Source organism: Nerophis ophidion, linkage group LG20, assembly GCF_033978795.1.
Source record: "Nerophis ophidion isolate RoL-2023_Sa linkage group LG20, RoL_Noph_v1.0, whole genome shotgun sequence".
NCBI classification, from domain to species: domain Eukaryota; kingdom Metazoa; phylum Chordata; class Actinopteri; order Syngnathiformes; family Syngnathidae; genus Nerophis; species Nerophis ophidion.
In genome coordinates, this window is record NC_084630.1 from 10,819,723 (window position 1) to 10,838,602 (window position 18,880).

At 40.8% G+C, this 18,880-nt stretch overlaps 1 protein-coding gene across 5 annotated transcripts; it reads left to right on the top strand.

Moving 5' to 3' along the window:
- Positions 1-4,591: 4,591 nt before the first annotated feature.
- On the top strand, positions 4,592-16,811 carry LOC133538720 (uncharacterized). Of its 5 annotated transcripts, none has more exons than XR_009803091.1 (8): positions 4,592-5,084; positions 8,936-9,055; positions 9,141-9,175; positions 9,263-9,325; positions 11,290-11,343; positions 11,423-11,554; positions 13,846-14,017; positions 16,209-16,811. XR_009803091.1 is itself a non-coding variant. In XM_061880441.1 (7 exons), the coding sequence occupies exons 1-7, from the start codon at positions 4,703-4,705 to the stop codon at positions 13,894-13,896; spliced, it is 837 nt and encodes a 278-aa protein (XP_061736425.1). In that variant the 5' UTR covers positions 4,592-4,702; the 3' UTR covers positions 13,897-14,575. The 5 variants fall into 5 exon arrangements, 2 of the variants coding, with proteins under 2 accessions (XP_061736425.1, XP_061736427.1); XR_009803090.1 differs by lacking the exon at positions 16,209-16,811 and adding an exon at positions 15,120-15,482; XR_009803092.1 differs by lacking the exon at positions 16,209-16,811 and adding an exon at positions 15,419-15,482.
- The last annotated feature ends 2,069 nt before the right edge of the window (positions 16,812-18,880 follow it).

Here is an 18,880-nt window from a genome sequence, read left to right on the forward strand (position 1 = left end):
TGTTGTACATTCTTGGTTATAGTTTGCTTTGTACATCATTTTAGCTATTTGCAAATGCACCAAATCATTGGATTTCAATAACTGTGATTAATAATGTGTTTGTATGTTCTCTATAGGCAGCACGGTGGAAGAGGGGTTAGTGCATGTGCCTCACAATATGAAGGTCCTGAGTAGTACTGGGTTCAATTCCGGGCTCGGGATCTTTCTGTGTGGAATTTGCATGTTCTCCCCGGGACTGCGTGGGTTCCCTCCGGGTACTCCGGCTTCCTCCCAACTCCAAAGACATGCACCTGGGGATAGGTTGATTGGCAACACTAAATTGGCCCTAGTGTGTGAATGTGAGTGTGAATGTTGTCTGTCTATCTGTGTTGGCCCTGCGATGAGGGGGCGACTTGTCCAGTGTGTACTCTGCCTTCTGCCCAAATACAGCTGAGATAGACTCCAGCACCCTCCATGACCCCAAAAGGGAATAAGCGGTAGAAAATGGATGGATGGATGGATGTATTATTCTAACTGATCTAGCTGAGCCGGAAGGCAAAGCTCTCAATTTACCGGTTGATCTAAGTTCCCATCCTCACCTATGTTCATAAGCTTTGGGTTATGACCGAAAGGACAAGATCACGGGTACAAGCGGCCAAAATGAGTTTCCTCCGCCGGGTGGAGACTCCCTTAGAGATAGGGTGAGGAGCTCTGTCATCCGGGAGGAGATCAAAGTAAAGCCGCTGCTCCTCCACATGGAGAGGAGCCAGATGAGGTGGTTTGGGCATCTGGTCAGGATGCCACCCGAACGCCTCCCTAGGGAGGTCTTTCGGGCACGTCCACCCGGTAGGAGGAAGACTGTCTCCCAGCTGGCCTGGGAACACCTTGCGGTCCCCCGGAAAGAGCTGGACGAAGCAACTGGGGAGAGGAAAGTCTCGGCTTCCCTGCTTAGGCTGCTGCCTCCGCGACCCGACCTCGGATAAGCGGAAGAAAATTGATGAATGGATGGCTCTTTTTTGTAACAAGGTTAGTGAATGAAGCGCACATTTGTAGTTGTATCCCCATATTTCTACATATTTGGTCCAGACCGGAGTGAACGCAGCTTGAGGAAACAACATAAGAGTTAGGATGCCAATTTTAAAGGCCTACTGAAACCCACTACTACCGACCACGCAGTCTGATAGTTTATATATCAATGATGAAATATTAACATTGCAACACATGCCAATACGGCCTTTTTAGTTTACTAAATTGCAATTTTAAATTTCCCGCGAGGTATCCTGATGAAAACGTCGCGGAATGATGACGCGTGCGCGTGACGTCACCGGTGGTAGCGCACATGTTCTCCCAGCACCACTCACGGCTAAAAGTAGTCTTATTTTTATCGCATATTTACACAGCAATCTGGACATCTGTGTTGCTGAGTCTTTTGCAATTTGTCCAATTAATAACGGAGACTACAAATAAGAATGCTGTTGGTGGAAAGCGGTGTATTGCAGCCGGCTGTAGCAACACAAACACAGCCGGTGTTTCTTTGTTTGTTGTGAAGCTTTAATATGGAACAGAGCGGTCAACCGGCAGGTTTCGGTGAGAAAATGATGGTAATAAGTCGGCTCTTACCGTAAACATGACCAGAGCTTGTGTCGTTCTTCCTGCAGCTGTCAAAGAGGCAGCTGCGACTTTCCTGGCTCATCCATGGCTTCCCTCAGAGACACTGGTGGTCACCACACCCTTCCGACTTTCAGGTGTGACTAATCTCACTAAAACACTAGTAACACAATAAGCAGATAAGGGATTTTCCAGAATTATCCTAGTAAATGTGTCTACTAACATCTGAATCGCTCCCACTGCCCTCGTCTTTTTTTTTTTTTTTTTACTTCTAATCCTTCACTCTCACTATCCTCATCCAGGAATATTTCATCCTCAGTCAAATTAATGGGGAAATGTTCGCTTTCCGGGTCCGAATCGCTCTAGCTGCAGGTGGCTATGATTGTAAACAATGTGAGGAGCTCTACAACCCGTGACGTCACGCGCACATCGTCTGTTACGTTCGGCACAGGCAAGGCTTTTTTTTATTAGCGACCAAAAGTGGCGAATTTTATCGTCGATGTTCTCTACTAAATCCTTTCAGCAAAAATATGGCAATATCGCGAAATGATCAAGTATGACACAGAATGGACCTGCTATCCCCATTTGAATAAGGAAATCTCATTTCAGTTGGCCTTTAAGACCTTTGTTAGATCGGAATCTGGGTTTAACGTGGTTTGTGGAGCTCCCCCTGGAGTTGTGGTTATGGCGGTCATTTGCGTTAAGGAAGTAGTTTGACATGTACTTCGGTATCAGGGAGGTGTAGCGGATTTTATAGACTTGTTGTTTTACTCTGTCCTCCACCCTGAGGGGTTGGAGTGAGGTGTGATCTGGGGTGGAGGTCTAAAAGTAACCAGACTAGCTTGTTCTGGGATGTTTGGAGTCTAGATTTGAGGGTTTTGGAGGTGCAATGATCAATTTAGCTGTCCAATGTCAAATCTTTTTGACACTGTGTGTTTCCTCCACCGTGTGGCGGGGCTCTCCCTTAGAAATAGGATGAGAAGCTCAAAGTAAAGCCGCTGCTCCTCCACATCGAGAGGAGCCAGATGAGGTGGTTCGGGCATCTGGTCAGGATGCCACCCGAACGCCTCCCTAGGGAGGTGTTTAGGGCACGTCCGACCGATAGGAGGCCACGGGGAAGACCCAGGACACGGGAAGACTGTGTCTCCCGGCTGGCCTGGGAAGGCCCCGAGAAGAGCTAGATCAGGGGTCACCAATGCGGTGCCCGCGGGCACCAGGTAGCCCGTAAGGACCAGATGAGTCGCCCGCTGGCCTGTTCTAAAGATTTGCTCAAATAGCAGCACTTACCAGTGAGCTGCCTCTATTTTTTTACATTTTATTTATTTACTAACAAGCTGGTCTCGCTTCGCTCAACATTTTTAATTCTAAGAGAGACAAAACTCAAATAGAATTTGAAAACCCAAGAAAATATTTTAAAGACTTGGTCTTCACTTGTTTAAATACATTCATTTATTTTTTTACTTTGCTTCCTATAACTTTCAGAAAGACAATTTTAGAGAAAAAATACAACCTTAAAAATGATTCTAGGATTTTTAAACACGTATACCTTTTTTTACCTTTTAAATTCCTTCCTCTTGTTTCCTGACAATTTAGATCAATGTTCAAGTATTTTTTTTTAATTGTAAAGAATAATAAATACATTTTAATTTCATTCTTCATTTTAGCGTCTGTTTTTTCGACAAATAATATTTGTGAAATATTTCTTCAAACTTATTATGATTAAAATTCAAAAGAATTATTCTGGCAAATCTAGAAAATCTGTAGAATCACATTTAAATCTTATTTCAAAGTCTTTTGAATTTCTTTAAAAAATTTTGTTCTGGAAAATCTAGAAGAAATAATGATTTGTCTTTGTTAGAAATATAGCTTGGTCCAATTTGTTATATATTCTAACAAAGTGCAGACTGGATTTTAACCTATTTAAAACATGTCATCAACATTCTAAAATTAATATCAATCAGGGAAAATTACTAATGACGTTCCATAAATTAATTTTTTTAATTTTTTCCAAAAGATTCCAATTAGCTAGTTTTTCTCTTCATTTTTTTCGGTTGAAATTAAACCTAAACTATGTTTCAAAATTTAATATTCATTTTTGTCCTGTTTTCTCCTCTTTTAAACCGTTCAATTAAGTGTTTTTTTTCATCATTTATTCCCTACAAAAAAAACTTCCGTAAAGTAAAAAAAATATACGACGGAATGACAGACAGAAATACCAATTTTTTCAAATATATCTTCTATGTCCCACTCTCCCTTGTGGAGGGGGTCCGATCCGATCCGGTGGCCATGTACTGCTTGCCTGTGTATCGGCTGGGGACATCTCTGCGCTGCTGATCCGCCTCCGCTTGGGATGGTTTCCTGCTGGCTCCGCTGTGAACGGGACTCTCGCTGCTGTGTTGGATCCGCTTTGGACTGGACTCTCGCGACTGTGTTGGATCCATTATGGATTGAACTTTCACAGTATCATGTTAGACCCGCTCGACATCCATTGCTTTCCTCCTCTCCAAGGTTCTCATAGTCATCATTGTCACCGACGTCCCACTGGGTGTGAGTTTTCCTTGCCCTTATGTGGGCCTACCGAGGATGTCGTAGTGGTTTGTGCAGCCCTTTGAGACACTAGTGATTTAGGGCTATATAAGTAAACATTGATTGATTGATATATATATAGATTTATTTATTAACAGTAAATTGAGCAAATTGGCTATTTCTGGTCATTTATTTAAGTGTGTATCAAACCGGTAGCCCCTTCGCATTAATCAGTACCCAAGAAGTATCTCTTGGTTTCAAAAAGGTTGGTGACCCCTGAGCTAGATGAAGTGGGTGGGGTGAGGGAAGTCTGGGCTTCCCTGCTTAGGCTGCTGCCCCCGTGACCCGACCTCGGATAAGCGGAAGAAGATGGATGGTGTCAAATCTTATTGTACAAAAAAAAAAAAAGACACTAGTGAAATGAGAGGATGGATTTACACACAGGAGTGGCAAACAAGAACCGGTTCTTTCCTGGCTCCAATTGCAGAACTCTTTACTCAGGTGTGGGCGGGGCTAACATCAAAGCACTAAGTAGGTTACCTGCACAGGTTCCTCACACCTCGACGTTGCTGGATTTATTGTCGCACACATGGAGAGCCACTCTAAAATATGGACGGCCGAGGAAACTCACTATCTGCTGTACATTTGGACGTCGGCAGAGGTGCAGAGCGAACTAGAAACGGCGACGAGAACGCGGCCTGTTTTGGAGAGGATCCGCGAGGAGATGGCGGAAGCCGGCTTCGTGCGGACTTTTGACCAGATCAACAACAAGCTGAAGAAGCTGAAGAAGGACTACAGGGACCACAAGAAGGGTCTTTGCAGACAACGCAGTGCGGGAGGGAAAATGTTATTCTTCAAACAACTCAACTCCGTCTTGGGGACCAGGAAGACGTGTCAGCTCGCCGGGAAAGCTTTTAACAATTATAAGACGAGCCAAGACCCTGGACCGAGTCAGACCTGCATGGACTTTTGTAAGTTTTATTAATATAAATAATAATAATGTCCACTGTACGTTAAAAGGAATGTGTAGCTCAGCGTTAGCATTAGCAAGTTAGCCAAACTGCTAAGAGTGTGTTGTTACCACGTGACCCGGAGGCACTTCCGGGGGTGACGTCATAAGCAAGCATACACTATGCCAGTGGTTCTTAATTGGGGGTTCTTGAAGGTATGCTGAGGGGTACGTGAGATTTTAAAAATGCTTTGCTCCGATTAGGGCAGGGGTCGGGAACCTTTTTGGCTGAGAGAGCTGTCACGCCAAATTTCTTCTCCCTACAACCCTACCCCCCCATCTACTTCCGGGGTCATGATTAATACAGACGTTTTGTAAACGCTATATTATAAAAATATAGCGCTATATTATAAAAATACAGACGTTTTGTTAACGGTATATTATAAAAACATTTAAAAAACAATTTACAAACGCAAGCTATGTGATGACATAAGAGGAAACGTGACCCCGGAAGTAAATGCGTCATCCCATAGCTTGTTTTTGTAAATCCATCCATCCATCATCTTCCGCTTATCCGAGGTCGGGTCGCGGGGGCAACAGCCTAAGCAGGGAAACCCAGACTTCCCTCTCCCCAGCCACTTCGTCTAGCTCTTCCGGGGGGATCCCGAGGCGTTCCCAGGCCAGCCGGGAGACATAGTCTTCCCAACATGTCCTGGGCCTCCTACCGGTTGGACGTGCCCTAAACACCTCCCGAGGGAGGCGTTCGGGTGGCATCCTGACCAGATGCCCGAACCACCTCATCTGGCTCCTCTCGATGTGAAGGAGCAGCGGCTTTACTTTGATTTCCTCCCGGATGACAGAGCTTCTCACCCTATCTCTAAGGGAGAGCCCCGCCACACGGCGGAGGAAACTCATTTCGGCCGCTTGTACCCGTGATCTTATCCTTTCGGTCATGACCCAAAGCTCATGACCATAGGTGAGGATGGGAACGTAGATTGACCGGTAAATTGAGAGCTTTGCCTTCCGGCTCAGCTCCTTCTTCACCACAACGGATCGGTACAACGTCCGCATTACTGAAGACGCCGCACCGATCCACCTGTCGATCTCACGATCCACTCTTCCCTCACTCGTGAACAAGACTCCTAGGTACTTGAACTCCTCCACTTGGGGCAGGGTCTCCTCCCCAACCCGGAGATGGCATTCCACCCTTTTCCGGGCGAGAACCATGGACTCTGACTTGGAGGTGCTGATTCTCATTCCGGTCGCTTCACACTCGGCTGCGAACCGATCCAGCGAGAGCTGAAGATCCCGGTCAGATGAAGCCATCAGGACCACATCATCTGCAAAAAGCAGAGACCTAATCCTGCGGTCACCAAACCGGAACCCCTCAACGCCTTGACTGCGCCTAGAAATTCTGTCCATAAAAGTTATGTTTTTGTAAACAGTTTTTAAATTTTTTTTTATAATATAGCGTTAACGAAACGTCTGTATTTTTATAATATAGCCTTATATTTTTATAATATAGCGTTAACAAAACGTCTGTAATAATCATGACCCCGGAAGTAAATGGGGGGGGGGAAAGGTTTTTGTAGGGGGGAAGAAATTTGGCGTGACAGAGCCATGAAAGCCATATATTTTAAAATGTATTTTCGTGATAGCCATATAATATTTTTTAACACTGACTACAACTAATTGCGTGCATTTTTAAGTAAGACAAACATTTTTAGAGTATAATACGTCTCTTATTATTTTTAATAAATAACATTGTTATTCTGAAGCCAACCAATAACAAATAAAATACTTCTTATTAGGGCTGTGAATCTTTGTGTGTCCCACGATTCTATTCAATATCGATTCTTGGGGTCACGATTCGATAATATATCGATTTTTTTCGATTCGATTCACGATTCAAAAGGATTTTGTATTCATTCAATACATAGGATTTCAGCAGGATCTACCCCAGTCTGCTGACATGCTAGCAGAGTAATAGATTTAAAAAAAAAAAAGCTTTTATAATTATAAAGGACAATATTTTATCAGCTGATTGCAATAATGTACAATTGTTTTAACTATTAAACGAACCAAAAATATGACTTATTTTATCTTTGTGAAAACATTGGACACAGTGTGTTGTCAAGCTTATGAGATGCGATGCAAGTGTAAGCCACTGTGACACTATTGTTCTTTTTTATTATTTTTATAAATGTCTAATGATAATGTCAATGAGGGTTTTTTAATCACTGCTATGCTGAAATTATAACAAATATTGATACTGTTGTTGATAATATTAATTTTTGTTTCACTACTTTTGGTTTGTTCTGTGTCGTGTTTGTGTCTTCTCTCAATTGCTCTGTTTATTGCAGTTCTGAGTGTTGCTGGGTCAGGTTTGGTTTTGGAATTGGATTGAATTGTTATGGTATTGCTGTGTAGTGGTTTGGTGGATTGATAAAAAAAAAAAAGATAACAACAAAAAAATCGATTTTTTTAGAAATGAGAATCGATTCGATTTGTATTCGAATTGATTTTTTCCCACACCCCTACTTCTTACCATTAATGGGACTTCTTGAACAGGTGTGGTATAAAACGGATGGATGGATTAAAATGCATGAGAATGTTTTATATTTTGAACCTGATTTTTAACACTGTGTATACCAGCGGAATTATTAATTATCGTGTTAAGCGATGTCAGCTAAGATTTAACTGAGAGCCAGATGCAGTCATCAAAAGAGACACATCTGGCTAGAGAGCCATAGGTTCCCTACCACTGGATTAAGGGGTACCGTATTTTCCGCACTATAAGGCGCACCGGATTATAAGGCGCACCTTCAATGAATGGCCTATTTTAAAGGCCTACTGAATTGTGATTTTCTTATTTAAACAGGGATAGCAGGTCCATTCTATGTGTCATACTTAATAATTTCGCGATATTGCCATATTTTTGCTGAAAGGATTTAGTAGAGAACATCCACGATAAAGTTTGCAACTTTTGGTCGCTAATAAAAAGGCCCTGCCTTTACCTGAAGTCGTAGACGATGACATCACCCGTGTGAGGGCTCCTCACATCCTCACATTGTTTATAATGGGAGCCTCCAACAAAAAGAGCTACTCAGACCGAGAAAACGACAATTTCCCCAATAATTTGAGTGAGGATGAAAGATTTGTGGCTGAGGATATTGATAGGGAAGGACTAGAAAAAAAATAAAATAAAAAATCAAGTTAAAAAAAAGGGATTGCATTGGGACTGATTCAGATGTTTTTAGACACATTTACTAGGATAGTTCTGGGAAATCCCTTATCTTTCTATTGTGTTGCTAGTGTTTTAGTGAGTTTAATAGTACTTGATAGTCGGAGGGGTGTGTCCACGGGTGTCTTGAGGCCAGTCACCTTAGCAGAAAAACAACCCCAAAGCATGATGTTTCCACCCCCATGCTTCACAGTAAGTATGGTGTTCTTGGGATGCAACTCAATATTCTTCTTCCTCCAAACACAACGAGTTGAGTTTATACCAAAATGGATACATGGATGATACAGCAGAGGATTGGGAGAATGTCATGTGGTCAGATGAAACCAAAATAGAACTTTTTGGTATAAACTCAACTCGTCGTTTTTGGAGACCTCTGTCATCATTTTAAGTGGGAGAACTTGCACAATCGGTGGATGACTAAATACTTTTTTGCCGCACTGTATTTAGAAGTCCCAGATCCTTGTGTGGAGCTCGGCGACCTACAAGGATGTGGCGAGAGTCAGGTTACGTTTTTTTAGTGGCCCGTGAAAAAACTGCATTGTAGCTAATGATATTGTCTTGCTTGGAGGTTCTTCTGAGCTTTTAGTCAGAACAGTTGCGTGAAATGTGAAACATTTACTTATTTGCAGTATCCGAAGCAGATGAGCTGGCCCTCCGTGAGAACATTGGCGAGCATGCGATGAATGGAACACCAGGGGGGACTTCATCAGAGTCACTCTCCCCTCAAGACACGCATACCTTCATAAAATGTAAATGTCCTATTTTATTCTTCCTTTTCAGATATTAGAATTCCCCTTTCACACATTTCATACCTATTTTCTTATGTGCCAACAGATTCTGATAGTGCACTTTGCCTTGTAGAGCCCAAGGTTTCGACAAAACTCCTTGCATATACTCACTACTTCAAATGACCTCGACTATTAAACAATACTACTACATGATCTTGATTTCCACAGGAGGAGGATGATAAAGACACAGTGTTTACTGCATTGGGGAGGGATCCAGAAAGGCCCGCCGAGGTAACATTTTAAAACAACAATAATCCTACATATTGGAAACTCCCCACATTGAAGCATTAGAATTAGAGACGTCCGATAATATTGGACTGGCGATATTATCGGCCGATAAATGCTTTCAAATGTAATATCAGAAATGATCGGTATTGGTTTCAAAAAGTAAAATTTATGACTTTTTAAAATGCCACTGTGTACACCAGGGGTGCCCATTACGTCGATCGCGAGCTACCAGTCAACCGCGGGGGGTGTGTCAGTCGATCTCGAGCCAGGCTTTTAAAAAAAATAGACCTAAAAATTAGTGATCATCAATCTTCACCAAGACGTCACTTAAATGACATTCACGGTACCGGAGGGTCTTGTGAGATGACGCTGGCTGCTGCAAGATCATTATTATTGAATATGACCGAGAGGAAGGCGAGAAACACTTTTTATTTCAACAGACTCTCGCGCCGTACCTTCCGTCAAAACTCTAAAGGCCGACTGCACATTTCCTATCTTCACAATAAAAGCCCTGCTTCATGCTGCCTGCGCTAACTAAATACAGAGTCTCGGAAAACTGGCGTGCACAAGCGATCCCTCAGAAAGCTGGCGTGCACATAACTTGTGCACGCCAGCTTTCCGAGACTCTTATTTTGTTAGCGCAGGCAGCATGAAGCAGGGCTTTTATTGTGAAGATAGGAAATGTGCAGTCGGCCTTTAGAGTTTTGACGGAAGGGACGGCGCGAAAGTCTGTTGAAATAAAAAGTGTTTCTCGTCTTCCTCTCTGTCATTTTTTCATAATAATGAACTGGCAGCAGCCAGCGTCATCTCACAAGACCCTCGGGTGCCGTGAATGTCAATTAAGCAAGCTACGGAATTTGCCGCCAATTTTTTTCTTGTAAAGTGTATGGAAGCTGGATGAATTAGATGCCAAAAACCAACCACTTTCATGTGGTATTGTACAGAAAGGACAACTTTTTTCCTCCTCCATTTGAAAATGTGGGCGTTATCATCATTACTGTCTGATTCCAATCAATGCAAGTCATCAGAATCAGGTAATACACCAACTTATATTCTTGTCCTCGTGAAAGAAAGACATCTATATGTGTTACACATGCTTGTATTATCATTAAACACATTTAACTTGTTTACAAAAATGTATCTTTCATAAATAAATAAATATAAATGATATATATAAATGAGGTAGATCCCCTCGAGTTGGTCAATTGAAAAATAGCTCGCCTGCAGAAAAAGTGTGGGCACCCCTGGTGTACACGGACGTAAGGAGAAGGACAGACCGCCAATAAACCTTATAGGCACTGCCTTTGCGTGCCGGCCCAATCACATTATATCTGCGGCATGTCACACACACGTGTGAATGCAAGGCATACTTGGTAAACAGCCATACAGGTCACACTGAGGGTGGCCCTATAAACTACTTTAACACTGTAACAAATATGCGTCGCACTGTGAACCCACACCAAACAAGAATGACAAACACGTTTCGGGAGAACATCCGCACCGTAACACAACATAAACACAACTGAACAAATACCCAGAACCCCTTGCAGCACTAACTCTTCCGGGACGTTACGCCCACTTCAACCTCTTAATGCTCTCTCAGGGAGACCATGTCCCAAATTCCAAGCTGCTGTTTTGAGGCATGTTAAAATAAATAATGTACTTTGTGACTTGAATAGTAAATATGGCAGTGCCATACTGGCATTTTTTTCCATAAATTGAGTTGATTTATTTTGGAAAACCTTGTTGGATTGTTTAATGCATCCACCGGGGCATCACAACAAAATTAGGCATAATAATGTGTTAATTCCACGACTGTATATATCGGTATCGGTTGATATCGGAATCGCTAATTAAGAGTTGGACAATATCGGATATCGCCAAAAAAGCCATTATCGGACATCTCTAATTAGAATGTTAATTATTTAAATTGTTTTTTATTGAATACATTTTTTTTTTTTTTACAGAGAACAGCCGGACACGAGCAGTGTTCATCAAACTCTTCATCACAGATTGAAATCGTAAGAAGATGAGTAAATGTGCAAGGGATTACTTGTGTCGAATTTCACTTAATCATCGTTCTCAATTTTGTCTTTACAGATGCCAGTAAACGAGGTGTACAAAATGCATCTGCTCAAGAAAATGGAAAAAACCGACAAAGAAATGGTGTACTTGGACTGGCAAATTAAGAAAGCACATCTGGAATTTGAAATTCTAAAATACAAGTTAGAGGTGGGTGCACATTCACAAGTGAATTGTTAAATATTTGACCATTTATGAATAACTGACTGACTTTTTTTTGTGTGTAGGAAATGAAGACGAAAACAAAATGATTTTTTGGGGGGTCCGGGGGGGTTATTTTTACTACTGTGGTTTTTGTCTGGTGCAGACTAATGAGCACAATTATGAAATAGATCTATGATGCTTGATATCTGCAGGTTGGATTATGTTTGACTCAGGCTGGCTTTTGTACACAATACTGGGACTACATTACCCATGATCCTCCACTGCCTTCTGACAGCCAACATTGGTGTTCTTAACACTGGACTCTAAACTCGAACAAAAAGTGCATGCACAGTTGGGTTGTTGTTTAAGTTCATTCCGAACATGCATACAGTGTTTGGTTGACATTTATTGTGTTTGCCTTTTTGATACATATTTTTTAAAATAAATGATTCTTCAATAAAGTTTGTCTAAATACTTGCCTGAAATGGCGCTTCATTTGAGTTGCGCAGAAGTAAAACCAAACGCCACAATTAAGTTAAAGTTGGTAATTGTGATTATTATTATTAGAGATGTCCGGTAATGGCTTTTTTGCCGATATCTAATATTCCGATATTGTCCAACTCTGAATTACCGATACCAAAATATACAGTCGTGGAATTAACATATTATTATGCCTCATTTTGTTGTGATACCCGCTGGATGCATTGAACGATGTAACAAGGTTTTCCAAAATAAATCAACTCAAGTTATGGGAAAAAAAATGCCAACATGGAACTGCCATATTTATTATTGAAGTCACAAAGTGTATTTTTTTTATTTTTTTTTTAACATGCCTCAAAACAACAGCTTGGTATTTGGGACATGCTTTCTCTGAGAGAGCATGGGGGGGGTTGATGTGGGCGGGGGCAGGGTTGAGGTGTGGGGGGTAGGCAGTAATGGGGGGTGTATATTGTAGCGTCCGGAAGAGTTAATGCTGCAAGGGGTTCTGGGTATTTGTTCTGTTTTGTTTATGTTGTGTTACGGTGCGGATGTTCTCCCGAAATGTGTTTGTCATTCTTGTTTGGTGTGGGTTCACATTGTGGCGCATATTTGTAACTGTGTTAAAGTTTTTTATAGGATCACCCTCAGTGTTGACCAAGTCTGCCTTGCATTCACTTGTGTGTGTGTTTGTGTGAAAAGCCGTAGATATTATGTGACTGGGCCGGCACGCAATTGCAGTGTCTCAAAGGTTTATTGGCGCTCGGTTCTACGTATGTACGTGTACACAGCGGCGTTTTAAAAAAAGTAATACATTTTCCTTTTTTTAAAACCAATATCGATAATTTTGAAACCGATAGCTATAATTACATTTTAAAGCATTTATCGGCCGATAATATCGCCAGGCCGATATCATCGGACATCTCTAATTATTATTATTTGGAAGTCTGTCAATGTTCTCATTCATCCAGGTCATTGTAATCTCAGGACATTCAATCACAACTGGACAGTTTGGTTTGTTTTAGAAGACGTTTCGTCTCTCATCCTAATAGGTTTCATCAGTTTCTGCTCATAGACTACATTGGTGAGATCTAGTCTTGATCTTAGATTGGTCAGATCTAGTCTAGCGGTTGGGGCCCAAACCCCAATTTAAGTCTATGAGCATGAACTGATGAAGCGAGAGAGGCGAAACTTCTTCTAAAACAGTCCAGTTGCGATCGATTAAATGTCCTGAGATTATTATTAATCAAATTCATACTTTTACAGGTGTTGGTTTGTAAAAATAACGACTCACGAGACAATCAGTGAATTGGGTATTTCCTTGTTACAGGATGGTGCTTTAAAACGATTTAAAGAAAAGAAAGTACTGTAAATTCTGAACCATAAGCCGCTACTTTTTTCCTACACTTTGGACCCTGCGGCTTAAAGACTGTGCTGCTAATTTATGTATTTTCTTCCCTAAGGGCCATAATAAAAAAATGTTTGAAAAAAAAACAAGTAAAAACTTTGAGCTCTCTGTAGGTGTTGCAGTGTCCTTCCATTAAGTGCTTTCAAACCGAACGTAGATTGCCATTCAGTCTTCGAGCTGTCCATAGCGTTCAACTTGTATGGATTTTTCATTTATCACTCCGACCAACATTTTTAACTAAAACTGTTTATACTTACTGTGTGTGTTTTTTTTTTCGGAGCCTTTTCATGCATATGTGTATGCGCTATTGTAATGCAATGACGCTAGCAGCGTTAACATGAGCTAACACGTTTACGACGGTCTTTGTTAGTATTATTAACTCACAACGGCATTCTTTTTTGTATTGTTTCAGTTTCGCAAATTCCTCAGTAAACACAGCAAGACGTCACTGTGGAGTTATTGAGTCTGTTTAGCTGATTGGAGAGCGAGCTTCCACAGCTAGTGGGTCCATGACGATGACTTCTGTTTTGTTTTGATCACCCATTTTACTGCCGTGTTACAGACACCGTTTGGAAACAATTGAGGTATGTATTTAAACATTCACAGAATGTGTATATAAACCATTTCACAACATATATATCGGTGCGGCTAATATGAAACATTTTATCCGTCGAATGGGTGCAGCTTATATTCATGATGCTCTGCACCAGGGGTGCCCACACTTTTTCTGCAGGCGAGCTACTTTTCAATTGACCAACTCGAGGGGATCTACCTCATTTATAGATATCATTTATATTTATCTATTTATGAAAGAGACATTTTTGTAAACAAGTTAAATGTGTTTAATGATAATGCAAGCATGTGTAACACATATAGATGTCTTTCTTTCACGAAGACAAGAATATAAGTTGGTGTATTACCTGATTCTGATGACTTGCATTGATTGGAATCAGACAGTAATGATGATAACGCCCACGTTTTCAAATGGAGGAGAAAAAAAGTTGTCCTTTCTGTACAATACCACATGAAAGTGGTTGGTTTTTGGCATCTAATTCATCCAGCTTCCATACACTTTACAAGAAAAACATTGGCGGCAAATTCCGTAGCTTGCTTGATTGACATTCACGGCACCCGAGGGTCTTGTGAGATGACGCTGGCTGCTGCCAGTTCATTATTATGAAAAAATGACGGAGAGGAAGGCGAGAAACACTTTTTATTTCAACAGACTTTCGCGCCGTCCCTTCCGTCAAAACTCTAAAGGCCGACTGCACATTTCCTATCTTCACAATAAAAGCCCTGCTTCATGCTGCCTGCGCTAACAAAATAAGAGTCTCGGAAAGCTGGCGTGCACAAGTGATGTGCACGCCAGCTTTCTGAAGGATCGCTTGTGCACGCCAGTTTTCCGAGACTCTGTATTTAGTTAGCGCAGGCAGCATGAAGCAGGGCTTTTGTTGTGAAGATAGGAAATGTGCAGTCGGCCTTTAGAGTTTTGACGGAAGGTACGGCGCGAGAGTCTGTTGAAATAAAAAGTGTTTCTCGCCTTCCTCTCGGTCATATTTTCATAATAATGATCTTGCAGCAGCCAGCGTCATCTCACAAGACCCTCCGGTACCGTGAATGTCATTTAAGTGAAGTCTTGGTGAATATTGATGATCACTAATTTTTAGGTCTATTTTTTTTTAAAAGCCCGGCTGGAGATCGACTGACACACCCCCCGCGGTCGACTGGTAGCTCGCGATCGATGTAATGGGCACCCCTGCTCTGCACACTCTTGGCATTCTCTCGATGAGCTTCAAGCACGCCTGTGAAGTAAAAAAATATTTCAGGTGACTACTTCTTGAAACTCATCGAGAGAATGCCAATAGTGTGCAAAAAAGTAACCAGAGCAAAGGGTGGATATTTTGAAGAAACTAGAATATGAAACATGTTTTCAGTTATTCACCTTTGATTGCTAAGCACATAACTCCACATGTGTTCATTCCTAGTTTTGATGCCTTCAGTGAGAATCTACAATGTAAATAATCATCAAAATAAAGAAAATGCATTGACTGAGGCGTGTCCAAACTTTTGGCCTGTACTGTACATTTGACTTAATCAAAAAGTTAACATGAAAACAATTTGCAGTGCAGTGCAAACCATCTTAAAGATTCTTTATAACGACAAGGAGACCATCCACTGTTTGTCATACTTTTAATTTTCTATCCATACATTGGGGAAATGTAGTTTCTCTTTCCAACTTTAACAGTAATAATATGTCTAATTTTGATGTAGTTATTTATTACAGATCTGTGCAGGTGTGTGTTTCGTAACACATCACACATGTATGAACTTTTTGTGTTTTTTTAATTTCAATTTTAATTGTTTTAATTAATCAGACCACGGGTGGCAAAACTGTCTGAATGGCACCTATATGTTGCTTTTATGCACCCACAAAACAATGCATTGCACAATTGCTCACGGTCAATGCAATGACTATCAATACCGATTTGCGCCACCAGATGGCAGCACATTGCAGACATACAAAGTTTGTTGTCGCCTTATTGTAAGATGGGGAGCCGCCGTGGGGCCGGATTCTTAACGCTGACGGGCCGGATCTGGCCCGCGGGCCTTAATTTGATCTACATCTTCAAACTACATTTAAAGTCCTACTGAAACCCACTACTACCGACCATGCAGTCTGATAGTTTATATATCAATGATGAAATATTAACATTGCCACACATGCCAATACGGCCTTTTTAGATTACTAAATTCCAATTTTAAATTTCCCGCCAGGTGTCCTGTTGAAAACGTCGCGGTATGATGACGCGTCCATTTGACGTCTCGGGTTGCAGCGGACATTATTTTCCAGCCCGATGCAAGCTATAAGTAGTCTGCTTTAATCGCATAATTACACAGTATTCTGGACATTTGTGTTGCTGAATCTTTATTCAATTGATAATGGAGAAGTCAAAGTAGAAAGATGGAGGTGGGAAGCTTTTAGCCTTTAGCCACACAAACACAGCCGGTGGTTCCTTGTTTAAAATTCCCGAAGGTGAAGCTTTACTATGGAACGGAGCGGTCAAGCGAACATGGATCCCGACCACATGTCAACCGGCAGGTTTTGGTGAGAAAATTGTGGTAACAAGTTGGCTCTTACCGTAGTTATGAGCGGAGCCTGCGTCTTCCTGCAGCTGCTGCGGACTATTACCTCCTCCCACGGAGATGCTGGCGGTCACCACACCCCTCCAACTTTCAGGTACTATATAATCTCACAAAAACACTAGTAACACAATAGGCAGATAAGGGATTTCCCAGAATTGTCCTAGTAAATGTGTCTAATAACATCTGAATCGCTCCCACTGCCCTCGCCTTTTTTTTTTTTTTTCTCTAGTTCTTCACTCTCACTATCCTCATCCACAAATCTTTCATCCTCGCTCAAATTAATGGGGAAATCGTCGCTTCCTCGGTCCGAATCGCTCTCGCTGCTGGTGGCTATGATTATAAACAATGTGAGGATGTGAGGAGCTCTACAACCCGTGACGTCACGCGCACATCGTCTGCTACTTCCAGTAAAGGCAAGGCTTTTTTGTTAGCGACCAAAAGTTGAGAACTTTCTCGTGGATGTTCCCTACTAAATCCTTTCAGCAAAAATATGGCAATATCGCGAAATGATCAAGTATGACACATAGACTGGACCTGCTATCCCCGTTTAAATAAGAAAATCTCATTTCAGTAGGCCTTTAAACTACATTTAAACCACTTTGGGTGGCACTGGGAGCAGGTGGGTAACGTGTCTTGCTCAAGGGCACAATGGCAGGGACTAGTATGGTGGAGGCGGAAGTCGATCCTGGAACCTGGCATGGCCGATGTACCAGCAGAGGGCGCTTGAGTGTGTGCATACAAAAAACAACCAACCAAAATGCAGTTAAAAGAAGTTAATAATTAGTTATTAAGAAATAAAATGATTTTTTTTTACAGTTTCTGTAAAGATTTGTATTTACGGCATAGCTCGGTTGGTAGAGTGGCCGTGCCAGCAACTTGAGGGTTGCAGGTTCGATTCCCGCTTCAGCCATCCTAGTCACTGCCGTTGTGTCCTTGGGCAAGACACTTTACCCACCTGCTCCCAGTGCCACCCACACTGGTTTAAATGTAACTTAGATATTGGGTTTCACTATGTAAAGCGCTTTGAGTCACTAGAGAAAAGTGCTATATAAATATAATTCACTTCACTTCACTAATCACATATAAACATCCATCCATTTTCTACCGCTTGTTCCTTGTATTCCAGATGAAGTCCACAATTTATATATATATATATATATATATATATATATATATATATATATATATATATATATATATATATATATATAAATAGGCTGATAGGTCAAATGATGGTCCTCTGTTTGATATCTTTACCGCAGTGAAGCCCATTCAAAACGTTTCAGCATTTATTGAAAAAGTAAACAAAACACAATACACAGGCAAAAACTATATGATAAACTCAGACATTATGGACCCGACCTACTAAGACAGTGGCCCACCAAACATCACCCATATTGGGCTGGATCAGTGGTCACCAACGAGGTGCCCGCGGGCACCAGTTAGCCCGTAAGGACCAGATGAGTCGCCCGTTGGCCTGTTCTAAAAAATAGCTCAAATAGCAGCACTTACCAGTGAGCTGCCTCTATTTTTTCAATTTCATTTATTTACTAGCAAGCTGGTCTCGCTTTGCTCGACATTTTTGATTCTAAGAGAGACAAAACTCAAATAGAATGTGAAAATCCAAGAAAATATTTTATAGACTTAGTCTTCACTTGTTTAAATCAATTCGTTTATTTTTTTTACTTTTCTTCTTATAACTTTCAGAAAGACAATTTTAGAGAAAAAATACAACCTTAAAAATGATTTTAGGGTTTTTAAACAAATATACCTTTTTACCTTTTAAATTCCTTCCTCTTCTTTCCTGACAATTTAAATCAATGTTCAAGTGCATTTATTTTTTTTATTGTAAAGAATAATAAATACATTTTAATTTAATTCTTCATTTTAGCTTCTGTTTTTTCGACAAAGAATATTTGTGAAATATTTCTTCAAACCTATGATTAAAATAAAAAAATATATATTCTGGCAAATCAAATTTAAATCTTATTTCAAAGTCTTTTCAATTTCTTTCAAAAATTTTTGTTCTGGAAAATCTAGAAGAAATAATGATTTGTCTTTGTTAGAAATACAGCTTGGTCCAATTTGTTATATATTCTAACAAAATGCAGATTGGATTTTAACCTATTTAAAACATGTCCTCAAAATTCTAAAATTAATCTTAATGGGGAAAAATTACTAATGATGTTCCATAAATAATTGTTTTTATTTTTTCAAAAAGATTTGAATTAGCTAGTTGTTCTCTTCTTTTTTTTGGTTGAATTCTGAATTTTAAAGAGTCGAAATTGTTACAAAATTTTATT

Bases quoted from the DNA above. Each gene is read 5' to 3' on its own strand.
- LOC133538720 (XM_061880441.1), top strand. From the start codon at position 4,703: ATGGAGAGCCACTCTAAAATATGGACGGCCGAGGAAACTCACTATCTG. The intron at 9,176-9,262 runs GTTTCGACAAAA...TGATTTCCACAG, and splicing joins TTTGCCTTGTAGAGCCCAAG to GAGGAGGATGATAAAGACAC. The intron at 11,555-13,845 runs GTGGGTGCACAT...GTATTGTTTCAG, and splicing joins TTCTAAAATACAAGTTAGAG to TTTCGCAAATTCCTCAGTAA.